The sequence below is a fragment of the Notamacropus eugenii genome, chromosome 1, assembly GCF_028372415.1.
Source record: "Notamacropus eugenii isolate mMacEug1 chromosome 1, mMacEug1.pri_v2, whole genome shotgun sequence".
NCBI classification, from domain to species: domain Eukaryota; kingdom Metazoa; phylum Chordata; class Mammalia; order Diprotodontia; family Macropodidae; genus Notamacropus; species Notamacropus eugenii.
Genome location: NC_092872.1, coordinates 662,609,915 through 662,631,817, shown reverse-complemented (window position 1 = coordinate 662,631,817; position 21,903 = coordinate 662,609,915). Strand labels below are relative to the sequence as shown.

Sequence of the window (21,903 nt, the reverse complement as noted above, 5' to 3'; positions counted from 1 at the left end):
AGGCTGTAATCTCATATTTCTGGAAACCACCCAGACTAAGGCTAGCCTGGGACTGCCCAGCAGCTGGATGACAATGATCACCTCCAACCCTGAAGGAAAGATCTTGTTTGAGGAAATGTATATACTAGAGCCTGTCCTCGCTCTGGTTTCTTCTCTAAAAATTGCAGTATTTTCCCTGTCTTGATGTCAGCCCATAGTATCCAGTGGTGTAAGACGTTCTAGATTGGAGGGGGTAGGGGTATTGGGGCACCTAGAGTCAGGGTTGTGCTGGAGCCCCTCCCACTGATTGTTAAATTTTCAGTGTTAACACTTAACACCTCAGAAATCTGCAAACTGCAAATCAGAATTTGGTTTTTTTGATTTGTCAGTTTGTCTAAAATTATGCCAACTAAACTTAAAAGTATGTCATGCATTTTGGGAGATCTGTTTGTTAAATGTTTACCAGTACACCCCTATCTAGAATCAGTTCCTTCCTCAACCCCACTTCAGCAAATTGACCTTTTCCTTGAGTTCCTACATCCCTGTAGCAGGAACAATGATACTCAAATGTCCCAACTCATCTTATTTTTTGGAACAGGTGGAACTAACCGGACACAGTATCTTTGACTTTACTCACCCTTGTGACCATGAAGAGATCCGAGACAACCTGACTCTAAAGAATGGTAAAGTGACTTTCCAATTCATGTTGCTTTGCCTTTAATAAATCCTGGGGAAGTTTGTGGTTCCAGGTGCCAGGTGTCCACTGTCTGTGAACACAAAGAAGGAGACTCTTAGCTATTAAAATCTAGTAATTTTCCTACAGTAGAACTGGGCAGTATGCATAGCCTGAATGGATCAGAGACCCTGTAACATTCGTAAGGTGCTGCAAGGTCTCCCACTCCAATATATCTCACTGTGAACCTGCTTTAACTCAAGAAATTCTGTCTCTACAGTGGAGTTTCCCTTGGATTAAAGTACTTTCCCTGCAAGACTCCTTTACTTATCCACATGTTACCCAGGACAGAGTGACATATTAACTCATTTAGTACCTATTAATTCCTTGGCATAGATCAGCTCTTTGTGATCAAAGAAAGAGTTAGACCATTTAGGGGATGGAATATTGAAAGAGTGAGTTTTGAATAAGAGAGGAGGCAAGAAAAAGACCAGAATGCAGAGTTCTGGCCAGGGAGGGACAGGCTTGAATGCAGTCAAGAGAAGCATGAGATCACGCTGTACCATGAGCGGGATAAAGAAAAAAAGATTTCCTTTCCTGTTATGGCATTCCTATTATAGGGGAGACCAAACCCTAAATGTAAAAATATGAGAGATTCCCTTATGTGTAAATTGATGGTCACTAAGAGGTGTCCCTTCCCAAAAGTATTTGCTCTGTCATAGCCTGCTATGGGGCCTGGCATTCATTCTGATAATTTCCCCCTCCCCTTTTTCATCCCCCATCTAAAAGGCATTTATTGAACCCTTACCAAGTATATGGTTCCATGCTGGGTGTTAAGATATTGCCTACAGGACTCCTTGTTAAAAGGCTGAGGTTGTTTAGTTTCACATATAGGCTATAGCAAGACCTTGCACTATAGTGAAAAACCTTCTGGACCTGGAGTCTGCACAGAGCTGGGTTGGAGCCCCATCTCTCATACTTCTCAGCTGGAAGACCATGGGCAAGTCATCAGACTCTTTGTGCCTCATTTTCCACATTTGTAAAATAGAATTAAGAGCATGTAGCCCCACAGAAACGTAAGGTGTGATTATTATTACCTGGGCTATATGCCTAAGATGAGATCTCTTTTAAAAAAAATACCCACCCCACCCCCCAAACTAAGCCATCTATCCACTTTACAAAGAATACTGATTATTGTCTGTACTTGGGTTTGATCCACCCAGCAGCATGGCCTCTTCTGGGACCAATATAATATGTTAACCTGTGGCAGATTAGCCAGTGGACAACATGTACCTGAAACCCTTGGAAGGTTTTATTGCTCTGGTGCTTTGTGGGAACAAGGTAGGGAGGGGGAGAGGGAAGGAGGGAAAGATGGCCTATAGGGCAAAGGGCTTCCTGGCCTCTGTCTGTCTGTACAGCTTCTGCTGGCTTCCAGACTTCCCTATTAGGGGTCTATATTCTTGCTGGATGAGGTAGCCAATGGGAAGCTGGGATTGAACCCCTGCACAGCTGCCCTTCAAGGTCAGTCTATAGCCTCACCCACTCTGAAAGGAGAAACTTCTCTAGACAGCCTCATTAAGAATGAAATGGGCAGGACACATTCCTGCTCCAGCAAGATTAGAAAACTTTTTCTCCTTCCTTCCTCTCCTTCTTCCCTCCCTTCTCCCACTCCCCTGGCCTCTCCCCAGATACTCCCTTCCTCCAGACCAGTTCTAGTATATACATTTTTCTCATCCTAAGGCCTGGTTAGAGGTAAAGTTCATTTCAGTATGCTATTGAGAAAGGAGGTCTGGGTCTTAGGTCTAGAGCTACAGAAGCTGCTGCCACATTTCCTGAGCCTTCTTAGGACAGTCGTAGTAATAACTAACCTTTGTAGGATGCCTTAAGAATCACAGAGTACTTTCCTCACAACATCTCTGGGAGACTCAGTGTAGGTGTGATCATCCCCATTTTACAGGTGAGGAAACTGAGGCCTAATTTTCACTCATTGTTTCTAGGCTCTGTGGTCATGAAAAAATGAATCTAATCCTATGCTTTGAAAACCCTTCAGATACTTTAAGATGCTGGTTTTATCCTCCCCTTGTCTCCTCTTGTTCAGGCTAAAACTTGTCCAGTTCCTTTAGCCAACCTTCCTATGGCATGATTTTTAATATCCTCACTACAATTTAGTCTGTTTTCTCCCTTCCTCAAAGGGTCTGGTTTTGGAAAGAAAAGCAAAGATATGTCCACAGAGCGGGATTTCTTCATGAGAATGAAATGCACTGTCACCAACCGAGGCAGGACTGTCAACCTAAAATCTGCCACATGGAAGGTAAGAGAGGACCATGTATGAATGGGGCTCAAAACATGGCAGCTTTAGGGAACTCCTTTGCCCACTTCTCCTCTACAGCAATGGTAACATTGTGGATCTCTTCTCCATGTCCAGGTCTTACACTGCACAGGTCAGGTGAAGGTCTACAATAGCTGTGCCCCCCACAGCCTCTGTGGGTATAAGGAGCCTTTACTCACCTGCCTCATCATCATGTGTGAGCCCATCCAGCATCCATCCACCATGGATATCCCCCTCGACAGCAAGACCTTCCTGAGCCGTCACAGCATGGACATGAAGTTTACCTATTGTGATGACAGGTGAGGGCCCCTGGGCTTGTGTGTCTCTGAGCGGTGTATACATGGGTCTGAGTCTGTACACATATGTATATATAAATATATACACATACATCCATATATATTTTAAGCATGTGTGTACAGAGACATAAGTTTATTTTTGAGAACATATGTGTGCACAAATTGGAATTTGCATATATGTGTATGTTAGGTTGCCCATCACAGGTAGATTATGCTTATTATATATGCCTAAGGCAGGAGATCTGAGTTCAAATCCTCTCTCAGACAATTACTAGCTGTGTGATCCTGAATAAGTCACTTAACTCCTCTCAGCCTCAGTTTCCCCAAATGTAAAATGAGGATAATAACAGCACCTACCTCTCAGGATTGCTGTGAGGATCAAATGAGGTCACATATAGGAAGTGTCTTGCAAGTCTTAGAGCATCATATAAATGCTCCCCACCACAAGGTGCCTATATCTTGATGTGTCTGGGCACATATGCCTGCATTTCTGTGTAATACTCCCCGTAAAGATTCCTTGTTTGTTTGTTTTTTGGGAAAAGATCTCCATCTATGCATTACTAGTACCTGCCTCAGCTTTTCTCCCATTTAGAACCAAATCCAACCTGTTTTCATGTTTATATTCTTAAATGAACCCAGGAACCCTTGGATACTGTTCAGTACACTCAACTCACTCTCCCCAACCAGACCCCACCCTCCACTCCAAGTGAAACACCAGCTGGTGGTTTTGGGTTCCAGCCTGGAAACTGTGAGCTAGAACTCCCTATCTTTCTCATGTTCTCTTCCTTCCCAGGTGGTTTTCCTCTTGGGCTTTGTTCTCCTCCTCAAACCCTCTGGGCCTTTTGCCCAAAAGCTTTTTAGTCCAGGGACTTCAACCTGCACTAATCCCTCCTAAGAAGGGCTCCATTTGGGACTTTTTTCTGACCCTGTGTCTTCTCTTGAATTTAACCTTTGTTAGGACTAAGACTGAAAGCGAGGATCCCCTCATCTCTCGTGCCCAAGCCAATGAACATTTGAAAGAGTTTAGATTTGGGGAGAAAAGCATTTAATGTCTCAGCAAAGACTCCTGAGAGAAGCCCCCTGTGGGTCACTTCCCTCCCTCCCTTCATCATTCTTTGTGCTCAGTTGACCAACTTGGGGAATTAAGGGGAGGGCAGTGTGGAAAGTTGAAGGATTAAATGAGCATATCTAGAGGGATAGGAGGACCATGAAGACAAGTCCAACTTACATGCCAAGCCACTTCTGGCCCATCTAAATTACATTCAGTTATAGATGTAGCTTGTTGGATTTTCCTGTGGAAAATGACCCACCCCTACCCCATCTCAAAAAACATCCTCTGTTTCTGCTCAGCATGGGATGATGGAAAGAGCAGAGGAAAGCTGGATTCTGGTCCAGACTCTACCACTAAGTATCTGTGAGATAGATCACTGAGACCTTTGGAGTCTCAGTTTCCTTACACGTAAAATGAAAGGACAAGACATGACAATCATCAGCCAAATAGTTCACCAACACATCAATTGGCATATAGTCTATTATGCATCCATTATGTGCCAAATATTGTATAGGTGTTGGGAATACAGAGAGAAAAATGAAATGGTCCCTTTTCTAGAGCTTAAATTTTATGAGAGGATATGAACATAAATATGTATATACAGGATCAATACAAAATAAACAGGAAAGAATTTTGGGAGAGAGGGCATAGAAACTAGGGACTTCAGGAAAGGCTTTCTGTAGAAGATGGTGCTTGACTTGAAGGAAGCAAAGGATTCAATGAGGTAAAAGGGATGAGGGAGGGTATTCCAGGCATGAGGAATGCCAGTACAGAGGCATTGAGGTAGTAGATGGAGGGTCATGTGTGAGGAAGAGCAAGGCTAGTTTGGCTGAACTGCAAAGTATGGGAAGCTGGAAAGATGGGTGAGGACTAGATTGTTAAGAGCTCTGAAAGCCAAACAAAAGAATTTCTATTTTATCCTAGAGGCAAATGGGGACTACTAGAGTTTATTGAGTAGGAGAATTATAAGATCACTCACATGATCATCTGTAAGATTTCCTCCAGAGCTAGCATTCTAGAACTTCCCAGCTTCTCACAGTGTCTAGAGGCATCAGTTCCTCAAGAGCCTCTGGCTATTACAGGAATCTTTAGTCATATAGTTCCTACAAGGGAATATACCTGTTAGTTTCCTGTCTCTCCACCTTAGGACTTCTCCTCAGGAAATCATAAGAGTTGTTCCATTAGTCAGTAGAATGACCCTTCTGCCCCCTGAACCATAGGAGGTAGGCTTCAGGAGTTGCTAAGAATGAAAAAAAAAATGGTGGCCAACCTTCTCTTAATAAATCTCTCTTAGGACTTAGTCTGATCCTTGAATGGCAGATACTCAGTCTGTTACTTGGGTCCTTACTCTAAAACCTATCTAGCTTGGATAATCTACATTAGAGGATAGCCTTTGAGAAGCCAGGATCATTTCACCACCACAAGGCATCAGAGCATGGGACATCAATGGAAGGAGGCAGTGGTTGTCCTTATCAAATGTTTTTTTCTCTTTCATTTCAAGTAGAGTGAATGGCCCTCTCTGGGCCTCTATTTTCATCTTCTTTAAAAGGAGGGGGTTGGACCAGATGGCTTCTCAGGCTCCATCTAGGGCAAAATCTATGATTCCTCAAGAAACCCAAAGCTTGCACTCACTAGCTGAGGGCTGAATGAAGGGAGTGCAAACCAAAATAATCTCTTCCCCAACCAGAAAGGAAACCACTTAGGAAATAGCTTTTCTCCAGAAAAGCTTTCTCCGCCCCTCCCTACTCAGCCAGGAGACACAGGCTGTGAGAACTAGTTTATGAGAAGTTTAGACTTCTCATTTCCTAATGAGGAAAACTTCATTTTCTTGGTCCAGATTAATTTCTCTCTTTCCGATTTCCAGCCTGGCTCAGGTACTGGTCAGATGACCCTCTCTTCCAGTTAGTCATTTTCCCACCCCTTTTCTGCAAAAGCATCAATACCTTTGAATCTCTTGGTGGAAACCTACCAAGAATGCTTCCCTCAGCTCCAACCACCTTAGACCTAACCTACAAAGACAAGCCATCTATAGAATGAATGAAGCCCTCTGAATCTGGCAGGGGAAGCTGAATATTATTACCCCTGATTTCTACTTTCTGACAGATAACTCCTAGATCTGTGAGTGTATATATGTTTGTAGTGTTGGCTCTTCAAAAGGTAGTTCCATCCTCAAGAGAGGCATGGTGTTACACACTGAAAGTCCCTGCTCCTGGGAAGGCTGAGATTGGTGGATCACTTGAGCTCAGGAGTTCTGAGTTGCAGTAGGGCTAAAGCACCATTCTTAGCTCAAGGGCCACTCAAAAAAGGACAGCAGGCCAGATTTGACCCAAGGATCAAGGTTGGCCCATCCAAGTGCTATAGTGAGATACACATACACACACACGTGTATGTGTCTATATATGTGTGTATATACACCTATACATATATACATGTATATATGTATGTATATATATACAAGCATATGTGCATACATATACATTTATAATATATAGTACCAAGTGCTATAGTATACTTCCATGTATACAGAATTGGTGACAACCTACATAGTGTAACTTGAGGGATATTGGGATGGCCCTGGGACCCAAGCTAATGTTACTGCTATGAACTTAACTTTCCTTCCTCCTTGCCCTCCCCCTCTCTGCCCATGAATTCTACCATGATATTTTTATTCCTTTAGTCTGAGACTTTGATCCCTATTAAAGAATAATTACTCTTGGGAGCTAGCACATAGAGATGATATTGGTCAGGAGAGAATGGTAGGTTTTGTAGGGCTGTAGAGACTCAGGAGAGAGGAAATGGGTGCAAAAAGAGGGCAGAATTTGAACACCAGAAACAAATTCGATCAATATCTCAATGGTGTTGGAGGCAAGCCATGTTCACTGAGTGGCTGGTGTAGTAAAGAGCAGAGAGCAGATATCTAGACCTCACATAGCACCTTTGTAACTCTCCAGTGCACATATCACGAATCATGGCTACTTGGGGCTTAGCCACGGTAGTAGAGGGCAAATTTCATGAGAGCAAAGACCTAACCTTATCTTAACTCATCTTGACTTATTTAAACTTTCCTCCAGTGCCTTGTAAAGGGATCTGTACAACATTAATAATAATTAATCATCAGCATTTAATAACTATTATTGTCATCATACAAAGGCTTAAGGTTTTATAATTCACAATGAGTGGAACTACTTTTAAAAGTCTACTGTGGGTTTTGTGTTTTTTCCAGCAAGCTTTAGTCTTTCAAGAGACCCAATTATAGGAGCTAAACTCTAAATTCAGTAATGCTGAAGTGGTGAGTGGAGAGAGGCATTTAATGACATTAATTGTGCAGTAGGGGAGAAGTTGTGTTGAAGTGATTAACAGATTAGTTAATAAGGGCACATGGGCAGTTTAGCCAATTTAACCACAGCCCAGAGCTATTTTAAATTCCTAATCCCTAGGCATTGTTTTTAGTTTCTTGAACTAGGTTTAGAATTTTTCTTTTTTTTCTACATCATCTCTATTTCTTGTTTTGCTTTTCCTGCCCATGCACTGAACACCCACTTCCTTGATAGCCATCCAGAGCTGGACACTCCAAAAACTGTCACTCACCTGTATTAGCTAATAAGGAAGGGGCTTGTCTCTCCCCTTCTATTTTCAGTATTAATCTGGAATTATACCAGATAGAATGAAACGCGACACACACAAGAGAATATGAGCTCCTACAAAAGGGAACATTTTCCCATAAGGGAAATTAGGAGGAAAATGTGAGGCAGTTTAGAGCCTATAAAATGATCACGGTGGCAGCCTGGGGTCATTTTCTTAGGTCCAAAGAGGTTGTAAATACAGCAGGTTGGAGAAAGAGGGAAAAGACAGAGCAAGAAAGACAGCAACTACCTCCATATAAAGGATAAAATAAGACAAATATTTGTAAAGTGCTTTGTAAGATTTCAAGTACTGTATAAATTTTAGCTCTGAAGGAAAAACATTTTAAATACAGGAAATCCAAGGGCAAGGGATGCAGATGATTCTTTCTCACAGTAAACCTTCTTTTATTGATATGTTACAGAAATCAATCCTGTATCTTTCATGTATCTATTATATGTATGTATGTCTGACATATAGTGGGCAGGAAAGAAGCCAAAGAGGTAGCTGGGGGTGAAAAGTACTCATCATCAATCAATGTTGCAATGAGAAGAAAATGGAAGATGACATTGGCCGACCCCTTCTACCTGGATGACTATACTCTGCTCTTAGATGTTTTCCCAAGTTGCTATTCAGTTCATCACTCAACAACTATTTATTAACAATCTAAAATATGCCTAACATTGCAAGTACTGTGATATAGTAGCAAGGGCATTGAATGTGGAGTCAGAAAGACCTAGGTTCATATCCTGTCTCAGATACTTACTAGTCATGTGACCCTAGGAAAGTCATTGAATCCCTCTGGACCTCTTTCTCCTCATCTGTAAAAAATGAGGGCGTTAGACTTGATGGTCCCTTCCAGCTATGGATATATAATCCTATGAAGTAAGAAATATAAGTCATACTCCTTGCCTTCAAAGAACTTACAGTCAAGTTGGGGAAATAAGTAAGTAAAACAAAACCACTGTGAATAGTGTAAAATAGAACATACTACCCAAGGGGAAGATGGTATGTGTGGATTTTCCATCCAAGTAGTATAACTTCAGTTTTCAGCTTAAATTCATGAACAAGAGTCATCTAGTGGAGAAAGAGGTTCTATGCAGAGAAATATGCTTTTGTAGTCAAGAGGGAAGGGGCTTGAGGAGCAAACTCTGATGACTGGTTTTCTTCACGCTGAAGATTTAAGGCTTGGAGACTGCTGTCGTTCAGAAAATCCTCCTCTCATTTTGGGTAGTTTAATGTCGCCCCCAAATCATAAATTATATGGGAAATGATCCACCAAGTGAAAATAGAAGCATAAAAAGAGTCTACCAAAAGATAAAAGAATTTAGGGATTCAATTCATGCTAGCACTAGCTGCAGGTATACTAGATCCATAAGTCTAGAACTAGGAGGGACCTTAGAAGCCATGAAAATCCAACCCCCTCATTTTACAGATGGGAAAACAGAGGCCTAAGAAGATTAAAAGGCTTGCCTAACATCATATAGCTAATAAGTGGCAGAGGTCACATTTGAACCCAGGACATTTGGACTCCAAAGTCAGCATTCTTTCCACCGTGTACCAGCTTAGATGATGAGTCTGTGTCTGTAGGCTCAGAGTCTATGTCTATGTGGCTTTTACATATTTGTATGGTTCTTGAGACCAGTGAGTGGCAATCTCAGCTCAATACCTTACAGTCTGCAACTAATCTAAAGCCCTTATATTCCAGAGTCTCAGAGCCATTAAGTTATTGACCCTTGGTCATACAACATACAATGCATATGACAAATTAAGTGTCAGAAGAATTTGAAACCAGGTCTTTGTGACTCTATAAAAATAAAACTTAGTTGATTTGGAGTAACTGAAATAATCATTAAAAAATTGTGAAAAGTACCAAGATTGTTGAGGAAATATATTTTTACTATGACCCTTCACAATGACTGGAACTAGTTCAATAAAGTTCTGCCTAGTACTGTCAAAGCCCCAGGATTGGAGGCTGCTTCAATGAGTGTTTGAGAACTAGTCCCTAACTTAAATGCAAATAGCTTATGTACTTAGCACACTCTTTATTAATAGAACAAAGTTAAAAGCTATAGCTGTGAGAGTTCGACTACAAGGAAAGCTGAGTACCACAGAATCAATGCTTTTGAATTGTGCTGGAGAAGACTTTTGAGAGTGCCTTGGACTGCAAGGAGATCAAATTAGTCAATGCTTAAAGAAATTAATTCAGATTATTCACTAGAAGGTCAAATACTGAAGGTGAAGCTTAAATACTTTGGCCACATAATGACAAGATGGGACTTATTGGAAATGACCTTGATGTTGGGAAAGATGGAAAGCAAAAGGAAAGGGGGACAGCAGAGGATGGGATGGATAGTGTCATGGAAGCAATGAAGCTTGGACAAACTTCGAGAGATAGTTGAGGATAGAAAGACCTGGGGTGCTATGGTCCATGGGGTCCCCAAAAGTCAGAAATGACTGAACAACAATAACCCCAAAAAATTCATCATGGAAAGTATTTGAATTCCAAAGCAATAGAATCCAAATTCTGTGCCATTATCCCATCCCATGCGCCCAAAGATACCTGGGCTTCTGTATTAGGACAGACCCTTAGAACTGAGGCCTTAGGTTCTATTTCATTTGGCTTTGGGAGTATTCTAATAATTGTCAACGTAACCCTGAGAATCACTTCCTCCGTAGTGTTCTGCCATAGCCCTCTCATTCAGAAAAACCTCTTTAAAGTATACTTTGTTTTATTTTTTTAAGGGTAAAGCGTAATTCCAGAAGTTGTGAACAATGACTTCAAAAGCAATGACGATGTTTTAAAGTCATCTTTACCTAGAAATAGAAAGTCATAACTTCTTTCTGTCTTCCCTATTTCTAAGTGTCATTTCATTCTCTTTCTCCCGTTGTTTCTCTCTTGAATTCCACTGTGTCAGTCTCTTTCTTCTTCCCCCCCTTTCTGTTTACTTCCAATTTCTTTCATTTCTCTGTTTAGTCTTCCTTTCCAACCCTTCCCTTCTGTTCATACCATTTAATGAAATAGATTTTAAAATTTTATTATATACCTGTTGAATAAATCTTAATGTTCCCCACTTAATTTTCAATCTAGGTGAGTTGACTGAAACTTTTACATTTGTATTCTTTAAAAAGAAAGAGGGATAGAAATGAAATTAGATGGTTGGTTGTTTTTTAACTGATTTGGGGGATCTCAACTGCTTTTTGATCCTTTATAGAGTCAGACTCCTTTCCCAGGGTCTGGCATAGCCCACTTCTTAGAAGCATCCTGAAATGCTTGGAATGCATTTTCTGGACTCCTATGATCCCCTGTCCCTGTAAACTGGCGCCGAGTCATGGACATGAAGGGTAGCTACGTGCTAACAGACAGAGGCCAAGAACCATGAGCTTGAAGTTGGGGTTTCCTGACTTTGTGAACTTGACAACTCAAATGGTGGCTGATTGTGTATACGCTTGGTGTATTTTCCAGTTGTGTTTTTTTTTTTTTAATGGTAGTCTGTTTCAAAAAATGTAAGAAGAAACATTAAATGTTTATTTTAGTTGACAAGATAAATTATGATAGCTACTAGTTAACTATCTGGCAATTCTAAAGAATAAGCTTGTTTTTCTATTTTCAAAACATGTCATTGTACGTCTTTCATTAATTAGATAATGGAAATTATATTATCAGCTTGGTTATTACAAATATTTACTTTGAGAGTTTTCTCTGGACTATACTAACCTTGAAAGAGAATGTTTCAGCTCTTCTGGGGGTGGGTGGGAGGGAGGGGTAATTAACTCCTCAGTTCTCCAAATGCCCATTTTTAAGCTCTCTAGAGAATGCTGTATGTTAGTGAGATGAATTTTTATTCTCCCTAACAAATAAATGAGTTTGGCAAATTACCTTGCTTGTATACTTTCTTCCCCCTCTTCAAAAAAGAACCCTCCTCCCAATCATCACCCCCTCCCCAACATCCCAGGAAGGAATTTTAAAAAAATAAAAAAAAAAACAACTTGTAAAGAAGTTGGACATATTGTAAAGAAATTCGGCTCCTGGCAACAGAATGACCAGCACGGTCCTGTCCCCAGATGCTCCTTCCACTCCCCCTAGCTATGAGGTACACTAAGTTGATGACACTGGTGTGGGAGGCCAGAGAGCATGTATGCAGGCCCCTCTCTGTTCAAGGCTAGGGGAAGGAAACAAATCCTTCTCAGTCTGTAGCTGGCAGCTCAGGGAAAGCGAGTCCCCTGTACTAAAGTTGGCTGGACCGGAATTTCACTTGAGAAACCTCTTTGCCTCAGCCAAATCAGCTGATGCTAAAGTCTTTTCTGATTTAGCTTTGCTGTGGTATAACTTGGCTAGGGTCCCGAGTACCACACAAGCAGAAACTTTACTCTTTTTTTGCCCAGATCTGTTTTTCCAGTAGAAAATCAGAGTCTCATTGTGATGATCATTAGTGGTGGTGGTGGTAGTAGTAGTAGTAGTAGTAGTAGTAGTAGTAGTAGTAGTAGTAGTAGTAGTAGATGTGTCATGGTGGTGGTGGTGGTAGTAGTAGTAGTAGTAGTAGTAGTACATTTATGTAACTCTTTAAGGTTTGCAAAACACTTTACCGAATATGTTAGCTCATTGGCTCTTTACAACAACCCTAATATTATCCGCATTTTACAGATGAGAAAACAAAGAGATTAAGTGACTTCACCAGGGTCACATAGCTAATAAGTATCTGAGGCAGAATTCAAATTAGCATCTTCCTGCACGTGCCCATTAGCCGCCTCTGTCAGCAAATGATGGTATGAATTTTACAAGGGGGTTGGAATTGTGTTCATTACAGGGAGGTACCAGTGGATAACAGAAAGGACCCTTCCCAAATTTATTTTTCCCCACTTGCCTGGATAGTATACCCCTCCTGGATCTAATAAATGAATTAGAGAAAAGCAAAAGACTTTGGAAGGAAGAAAGTCAAAAGTCATTCTTTCCTCTTTGCTCTTTTCATTGGGGATGTATAATGTAGAGAAGGTGCATTTTATCTAAATTTTATCTAAGTCGTATTCAACCTCTGACCCCTCCTGGCTGTGGAATCCTGGCCAAGTGACTAACCCTCTCTGTGCTGAGGCAATAGCTTGTGCTCATCTGCATTAGAAAAGGGAGTCTTCTCACTGCTTCTCAGCATTGATGAAACACTGTTTCAGTACACCTCCCACTTCCCCCCTCCCCCCCAAAAAAGGATCTAGGATACTCTGTAATTAAAGAACCACTTTAAGGCTAAATTGAGACTTTTAGACTGCCATGATCTGCCCTTTTCCTGCCTCTTCACCCTTCAGATATTCAGTGTTTTCTTATTTTTTTCTTCTTTCTCCCTTTCCAATGCCATTTTGATGAGGTTCAGGTGACTGATAATAGTTTGAGGGAAGGACTCCTTCCTGGGGGCTCTGTTTGGTAACAGGGATTAAAGCCTCAAGCTAAAGAGATGAATCACTAAAGTAGAATTTCAAGTGTTAGTCAGTGAGGACTGTCGACCCTCATTCCACCTACATATAAAGCCAGTCTTTTCTCTCTTACTAGTTAGCATCCCACCCTGAGTGTTTGTACCTGCGAGTGTTTGCATGCAAGTTCCCCGAATAGATATGTTTCCTCCCTCCATGGGGTGGTGTTGGAGCAGAGTAGGTTCGCTGATTTGGATCTTATTTTTAATAGAATGTTAGTATGATGACCCACTTGTGTGGGGTTGAGGTAGGGCCTGGATGGGAAAGAGAGTATATGTGTTTGATTTACAGTGATGTGGGCCACCCAAAGTGAACAATGACTGCCTGAATGTCCATTCATCTTTGCTAAATCTGTTGGTCTTTTTGTTTGTGTTTTTCCATATGCATTTAATTTTCAATGAAGAATTACCGAATTGATTGGCTACCATCCTGAAGAGCTGCTTGGACGCTCTGCCTATGAGTTCTACCATGCCCTGGATTCAGAGAGCATGACCAAGAGTCACCAGAATTGTAAGTGATTCAGTTTCTTCTCCAGTCTTCCTGGATATGGGTTGGGTTGGACGCTGAATAATAAGATGTGCATTTGTCAATTTCCCAAGTGGGGGACCCTCCCCTGTTGGCCCTCCTCTGGGTGACAGGTTTGCAAAGGCCTGAGTGTTGGACCTTGTGACATAGGAATGGGACAGCAGGTAGCAAGGATACTGTTCCTTTAGCTTACAGAGAGAAGCCCTTGGATAGGAGAAGCTGCAATTATTGGTTATTTATAATTTGGACCCACAGAGAGCGTTGGTTGAAGAGAGATACTTTCTTAGGGGCCTAGTATATGACCATCCCTGGTCTGGCTTCTGTGGAGAGAAGCAGCAGCAGCACAGTCTCCACCTCAAATAGCTCATAGTCTTCTTAGAAAGGTAGAACTAACATATTTGAAAAAAAAATGAAGGTGCAAGCCAGGACATAGTGGAAAAAGAAGAGTGGATTTGAAGTCAAAAGGTCTAGGTTTAAATCCTGGTTCTGCTACTTACTAGCTGTGTGATCATAAGTTAGTCACTTCCCCTCTGACCCTCAGTTTCCTTATTTGCAAGATGGCGCCAAGATGCTTATGTTATCTACCTCACAGGTCTGTTGGAAGAAACAAGGAAGATAATTCCTCTAGGGCATCCTTTGAAAATAAAAGCATTATATTAATGTTAGCTATTAAGTGTAATAATGAAGTGGATCCATGTGGACAAAAACAATGACAGCTGGAGAAGAAGTGTCCTGGTTGTATATTGAGTATGAGAGATAACTGATGGACAGCTAAGTGCTACTCTGGTATCAAGGGGAAAAAATTTTTTTTTAACTGGAAGAAGTCCATCAGGGCATGGCTTAAGGCTTTTTTGAAGGATTTATAGAGATATGTGGACAATAATCACATAGGATGAGAAAGTATGAGGGTTAAGGATCTGTAGCAATGGAGAAAGTACTTATAGCAATGAAATCACAGATCTATTGAATTATCCTGAGTTAATAATAGAACAAAAACATGATTTTTCTATAATCACATGTTCGTTGTATGGTATGGACTCTTCAGGAAAAGCTTAAATATATGATTTTTATTGTAGAAAATGGAAACGTTAATATATAAGCAAAGTCAATGTGGCTCAAATTAGAAAGGAAAGATTTAATTGGGAAAAAAATCTTTGCAGCAAGTTTTTTCTTATAAAGATCTGATAGAAAATATATATAAGGAACTTTCAAATATTTAAGACTGCCAGCCATTGTCTAGTTAATAAGGCTATTAAAGGGCAGTGCTCAAAGGAAAAAAATCCTAGTTATCAAAAGGCATATGAAGAAATGTTCCAAATTACTAACCCAAAAGATGGGGACTTGGGGTATGAGTTGGAAGTTGGGTCAATTTATCAACTTAAATTGAAGCTTCTGTTTTCTCTCCTTGCTCTCACATATGTATCTTTTGACCCTTTGTTAGTAAATAGTGGCAGATTTTGTCCCATTTTCCCTTTGTGCAGTGACACAATAAAAAATCCAATCTGGAGATTTGTTCTAGTTTGCATATTACTGTGTGTGAGAGACAGAGGAAGGAGGAGAATGCCTTTCTAACGACTGGAGAAGCTCAGTATTTAAAACAGCCAGATAAATGAAAGTTGTCATTTCCAAATGGATTTGTAATTTATCCCATGTTAATTCTCAAGAGAAAGCTCGGTTGCTCTTTGTTGTGTGAGGACATTACGTGCTCTTGGAAACAAACCAGAATCGAGATTAAAGGCAGTAAAAAGCCTGTCTCTGTCATGTAGCAGGCCCCCTCGTCATGCTTGCAATCATGAGCGAGTGATTAGAAAACTGATGTAATTATATTGCAGTGACAGAGCAGGACTGTCTGATCACTAGAAATACAATTAAAACCTTCCCAAAATGTGCTGTTTAGTCAACATTAACAGTACTAATCCTGTACCTCTTCCACACAAAGGAAGGTCTGCCTGAGTTAACAATGGCCTGGTGGAAGTTTGCTGGAATCACTGTCTGCAGCCTAAATTCGGTCAAATCCTGGTTCCCAGAGTGAGAGTAGAAAGGGGCTAGTGGTTGTGCCTGAACTATGAGCAAGCAGATGGATCCTCAGATTTGGCCAGGGGGCTAGGATTTTTTTTTTTTTTTTTTGGAAAAGCAATGACAAATTTATCTTTTGGTGATGTATGTATTCAGGCTCTACTGACAGCTCACTGGGCATATTAATATTGATGAAATTCAGGTTAGATTGAGTATCAGAAATAGCAAAGAAGTGGAAAAAAATTCACCAAAGAGTAACCTGAGGAGAGGGATATTGTAGGGGGATGGGGTGGTCTTCCTCCTCTGCTTTGGCAGTGTATTAGGATGTGTGAGCTGTTTACATGTATGTACAGGAGGTGAACATCAATCCTTTTGTAGGACCATCTTACCTGGGCCACCTCCTAATTTATGTGCCTACTGTCTTCCCAAGTCACTGCCCCAGCAGCATAGTTATACAATTATTATTTGTACATGTCTGTATATGTACACATATGTGTGCATATACATACATACATAAACACTTTAAGGTTGACCAAGCTTTTTCTTTATAATTATCTTCTGTGGCAAGTATCCTTATCCTCTTTTTTTACAGATTTGAAATCTTGGAGAGGTAAACCCTGGAGACTTGCTCAGTCACACAGCTAATAAGGGGCAAAGCCAGGATTCTAACCCAGGTCTCCTCATGGCAAGCCATAGAGCTCTTTCCACTCAACCACACTGCCCACAAAGCACTCAGACCTAGGTTAAAAGCATAAGTTCATCCACCTGATCTGGCACCTAGGGAGGGCTGTGGAACTAAAATATTGCTCAGTATTTCTGCACCTTGTCCCTAGGACCCTTGTATAATCCCCAATATGATACAGCACCTGCAAAGGCAGAGAGGTCAACAGATCTAGGTATTTCTATAATGAAGTCCAATGCAAAAGCACTGGTGAGAGAATTGGGAGAACAGTAATGTACATTTTAAAAGAAACTCGTGACAAGACTGTTTGTACTTGGAAAGGAACAGGCTTTATTAAGGGAAATTATCTCTGGGAGATTAATTTGTTACTGCTTCTGGGGGGAAACAAGTTCGTAGGATGTGCCCCAAGGCCAAAGGAAACTGTCTTTGGATCCAGTATTCTCTTACAGTTCAGATACTCTCCCCACCCCACCCCATTCCTACCCAGTTCCCTTTCAGCCCATGTTCTGTGAATCAGAAATTGATATTTTTTTATTATTAAGGTTTTGTTAAGAAGAGCCATAAATTGTGAAGAGTTTATAGCCTGGTACACTGTTTCTAAGAAAACCATTTTAAATAAAGACTGCTTTTCTAGGGATTCTGATCTCATTTATTGTTGGGAGGAAGGTAGAGGTGATGCCACCATTTTTTTTTCTCACCTATGAGCAAGTCAATTTCTCAGAGAAGCCAAGTGAATACTATTGGGCTATATAGTAAGTCAGTGTTAGGTACTCAAATTCAAAACAAAATGTCCTAGAAACACAGGATGATTGATTTGTAAGTGGAAGGGAATTAAGAGAAAGTCTAGTCCCTCCACTCTATTTTGTAGATGAGGAATCTGAAATTTAAAGAGGTTAATGGTTCACTTGAGGACCCATTGTTGGTGACAGAGAAATGAGATCCCTGTATGTGCCCCTAGTCTCTCTCCTGAGCCCCAGTCCTATGTCACCAAATACCTCCTGGACTTTGTGATGTGGCTGTTCTATAGGCATCTCAGATTCAACATAACATCATCTTCCCCTCCCCCTCAAACCCTCCCATCTTCTGAATTTCCCCAATGCTGTCAAGGACACGTCATTCTCCTCCCAGTGACCCAAGTCTGAAAACTAAGTATCTCCTCTGACATGTCATTCTCCCTCCACCATGCATCTATGCATTACCTGATGGTCATTTCTGTCATTTCATACATCCTCCCTTCTGTGATTGAAAAGCTACCACCTCCTGCTTCTCATCTTCCTCTTAGAATCTCTCGCTCCCCGTAATACTCAACTCAGATACCATCTTCTGGAGCATGCCTTTGGGTGCTAGATCTTTCCCCTCTGAGTTACCTCCTGACTACTCTGTGTGCATCTTGTATGTACCTAACTATTGGACTGTTGTCTGCTTCATTAAGTTCATTGAGAACAGGAATCCTTTGTGTCTTTTTTTTTTATATCACCAGCACTTAGCACAGTGTCTGGCTGATTGAAAGCACTTAATAAATATTCATTGTTGATTCAACAATCTGTAAAATGATGGCATTGGACCAAGGTCCCTTCCAACTCTAATATTCTGTGCTCTTCCTATCAAACCATGAGTTCTTCTGCCTCTGTTGCAAACTTTGCCTAGTCCACTGACCTCTGATTCTCATTTTGTCTTCAGTGTGTACCAAAGGTCAGGTGATCAGTGGCCAATACCGGATGCTCGCCAAGCATGGTGGGTATGTGTGGCTGGAAACCCAAGGGACTGTCATTTACAACACTAGAAACCTGCAACCCCAGTGCATCATCTGTGTTAACTATGTCTTGAGGTGAGTTCTAAAACTCTTCTGAGGGAGCCTGGGAACCTGAAGATGGACCCATAGCATTCTTAAGTCTTGAGAAGTTTAGAATACTTAAAACACATGAAGTCCCACACCAGGGGCAGACCTCTCTCATAGTCAGGATCTGAAGGCATTCATGACAAATTAACAATTCCAGACTTAATTTCTACACCCTCTTTTCCCATCCCCACCTTATTTTTGTTACAATGTGCATTGTCTGTGACACAGGGTGGAGATGAAGCTGAGAGAGAGGAATGAGAACAACTTTCTGGAAAAGGGAAGGTGGAAATTCTTTAGCTAGTATCTTTAGTAATGAGGAGACAGTACCAGGAAGACATTCTGTCTCCAAAAGCTACTTCTGAAAACCTGATGTCAGAGAACTAGAGGCTCAAACCTGTGTATGGACAGTGAAAAAAACCCCAGCTTTCACAGTGAGTTTGTGTTTGGAGGATGTCACCATTGTAATCACCTCCATGGCTAGTAGTAGAGTTGAATTATCCCATTCTTTGAAGAACCCAGATAAACAGGTTATGTTCTTTCTGTTTCTGCCTGTTGAGAATATCCTGAGGCAAAAAAAATAAGAGAATATCCTGAGGCAGAGGAGTTGGGAGCTCTGGGGTAGCCATACACATGAGCAATTCTTGTAAGAGGTTGTGGCTAAGGGAATTCCTGCAACCACCTCAGATCCCAACCCATTATAACTTAGTCAATAAGTCAGGGCATCACCTAAGTCTCAGAGAGACTTGCAGATGGCCACACAGTAAATGGCCCAAGCAAGATCTGAACCCAAGTCCTTCTGCTATCCCTTACGCCATGCTGCCTCTGTAAAAAGGGACTTGAAGTCTCTTTTTCATTTTATTAGTGAAATCGAGAAGAATGATGTGGTGTTCTCCATGGACCAGACTGAGTCCCTGTTCAAGCCCCACCTGATGGCCATGAACAGTCTCTTTGACACCAAAGTCCCTGTGTCGGAGAAGAGTAACTTCCTATTTACCAAGCTCAAGGAAGAGCCCGAAGAGCTGGCGCAACTGGCGCCTACACCAGGAGACGCCATCATTTCTCTGGACTTTGGTCAGTACCTCCCACCTGCACAAGAAACCTAGAAGAGCCTGAGCAAGGGTAGCTTTCATTCTGCCTTGGCCACCTTGAACATGCTTCTTTCTTTTTTTTTTAATTGGAATTTTTATTGACATCTTTTGTTTTCACATCACCTTAATTTCCTAATATAGTCTTCCACTCTCCCCCAACCAAAGTAATATCCCTTATTTTTTTTTAAGAGAGGAAATAAGGAAGCAGCTTCATAAAATTAACCAGTGCATCAGTCAAGCTTGATAGTGCCTTGTCTTCTGCTTCCACAGTTGTACAGCTCTGAAAAAAGAGAAGGAAGGACATTATCATAGCTCTTTTGGGGGGCCAGCCTTAGTCATTATAATTACAGTGCTCAGTTTCGGTTTCTCATATTATTTTTTTCAGTTTACATTGTCATGCTTTTTGTGTATGTTGTTTTCCTGGTTGTGCTTTATTGATTTGGTATCAGTTCATGTAAATCTTCCCATGTTCATCATTTCTTATGGTACCATCATATTCTACTACACTCACCACCTATTCCCTAATGAATGGGCATCTCCCTTGTTTCCTGTTCTTTGCTATTACAAAGAGTGCTTCTCTCAATATTTTGGCACATATGGGTTGGGTGCACGGGAGTTTTCTTTCTATCTTTATCTCTGAGGGGTGTACACTTAGCCCTGGGATCTCTGTGTAAAAAGTTCATCCTACACTAAGCTTATACTCTTTGAATTTTAGGATTAAAAGAGACTTTAGAGATGATCTAGTCTGATCCTCTCATTTTATAATGGCACCACAAATTTAGAGCTAGAAGAAACCTTAAAGGGCATTGAGTCCAACTCCCTCTTTTTACAGATGTGGAAACTGAGGCACAGAGAATTTAAGTGACTTGCCCAGGATCACACTGTTAGCAAGTCTGAGGTGGGATTTGAATTCAGTGCCCTAGCCACCATGTTAAAGAGAGGAGGAAGCTAAATGGTTTGCCCAATACCCTTACATCTCTTCACCTTCATTTCTAATTGTTGTTTGAGAGATACTAACTCTATGGTATCCTGACCTATATCATTATGTGTAGAAGAGAGATTTCCATTTAAAGGAATCCTGTAGTAATGAAGAATCTTTCTGAAAACTAATCCCTTCTCTTTGTCTCTGTCCTTCTGTGTCTGTCTGTCTCTCTCTCACACACATACAATTTAAATTTGCAAATTTAAATTGTCAAAATGAACCCCATGACCAACCCAAGATCTATCCACAAAGTTTTTTGCCTCCTTTCCTCTGTAGTTTGAGATTCCCTCCACCCCTTTCCTGTGTATATTCATGACCAAGATGAGATAAGTTAGAGCAAACCTACCCTGACTCTCTTATCTCTACAGGAAACCAGAGCTTTGAAGAATCATCTACTTATAACAAAGCCCTTCTGACCCCAAGCCAACCGTGGCCTGGAGACATGAAAAGCCGCAGTTCCCAGAGTGAGGGCTCATTCACTGTACCCCAGATGGCCCCTCCTGGCAGCACCACTCCCAGTGCCAGCAGCAACAGTAGCTGTTCCACGGTAGGAGGCAAATCAAGCCAGAAATTATTAAGTAGACATCAGGTCAACCAAGCACAAAGTAGAAAGAGAGATTTAGGCCCCTCTTTATTCCGTTATCTTCTTCTTTCATGTGACAGCCTCAAGTCACTTGTTGAATGATTTAGTTCTATACACATGAGCTGCTTCACTACTTTTTACAGGGGAGAGTGCTAGGCTTCAGGACAGAGATAAGGTTAAGACCACCCCTGCCTTCAGGGGGCTTAGTGTTTAATTTTAAAAAATAACTTTAATACAAATTAGAACATGTTAAGTGAATGATGAGTACAAATAAACTACTTAAGAGGTCTGAAGGAGGAAAGATTATTTCTAGTTAGTTGGGACCCAGGGAGGTCCTCTTAGAAAGAGGGAGTATTTTTAAGAGGGCTAATGATTTTATCAAAATCATAATCCTTAACCTCATGTTTAGTAAGAACTTTCAAGATGCCCCCAGATTGCTCACACTTCATCATAAAACATTTTTAGTAAGAGCCACAAGCCCTACTTACTAAACATGGTGGGGAGTTGCAGCTTCTAGGAGTGCTTGTGCTCTCTTTGCTTTATGATGACACAGATAGGAAAAATGTAGACATCTGAACGAATTGGCAACCCTTACTCAAATCCCTGCCTCAAGTCTGTAAGTATGGATTGAAAAACCATTGTGTACCTACTCTATGTTAGAGATAAGAGAAGGTAACTGACAGGACCCTTCCCCTCTCCACCTGCCCCATTACAATTTCATGGGAGAGAGAGAACCCATGCACATGAAACAATGAGAAAACCACATAAATTTATGAAG

The 21,903-nt window shown here is 41.1% G+C and overlaps 1 protein-coding gene across 2 annotated transcripts in view; it reads left to right on the top strand.

The window, feature by feature from the left end:
- EPAS1 (endothelial PAS domain protein 1) overlaps nucleotides 1-21,903 on the top strand; it is a 107,110-nt gene that overhangs the window by 71,040 nt on the left and 14,167 nt on the right. For both annotated transcript variants that reach the window (XM_072635704.1, XM_072635705.1), the window contains exons 4-10: nucleotides 578-662; nucleotides 2,845-2,963; nucleotides 3,078-3,280; nucleotides 13,813-13,919; nucleotides 18,313-18,460; nucleotides 19,335-19,543; nucleotides 20,911-21,089. In XM_072635704.1, the coding sequence (XP_072491805.1) occupies nucleotides 578-662; nucleotides 2,845-2,963; nucleotides 3,078-3,280; nucleotides 13,813-13,919; nucleotides 18,313-18,460; nucleotides 19,335-19,543; nucleotides 20,911-21,089 (1,050 nt within the window). The remainder of the gene's footprint in view (nucleotides 1-577; nucleotides 663-2,844; nucleotides 2,964-3,077; nucleotides 3,281-13,812; nucleotides 13,920-18,312; nucleotides 18,461-19,334; nucleotides 19,544-20,910; nucleotides 21,090-21,903) is intronic.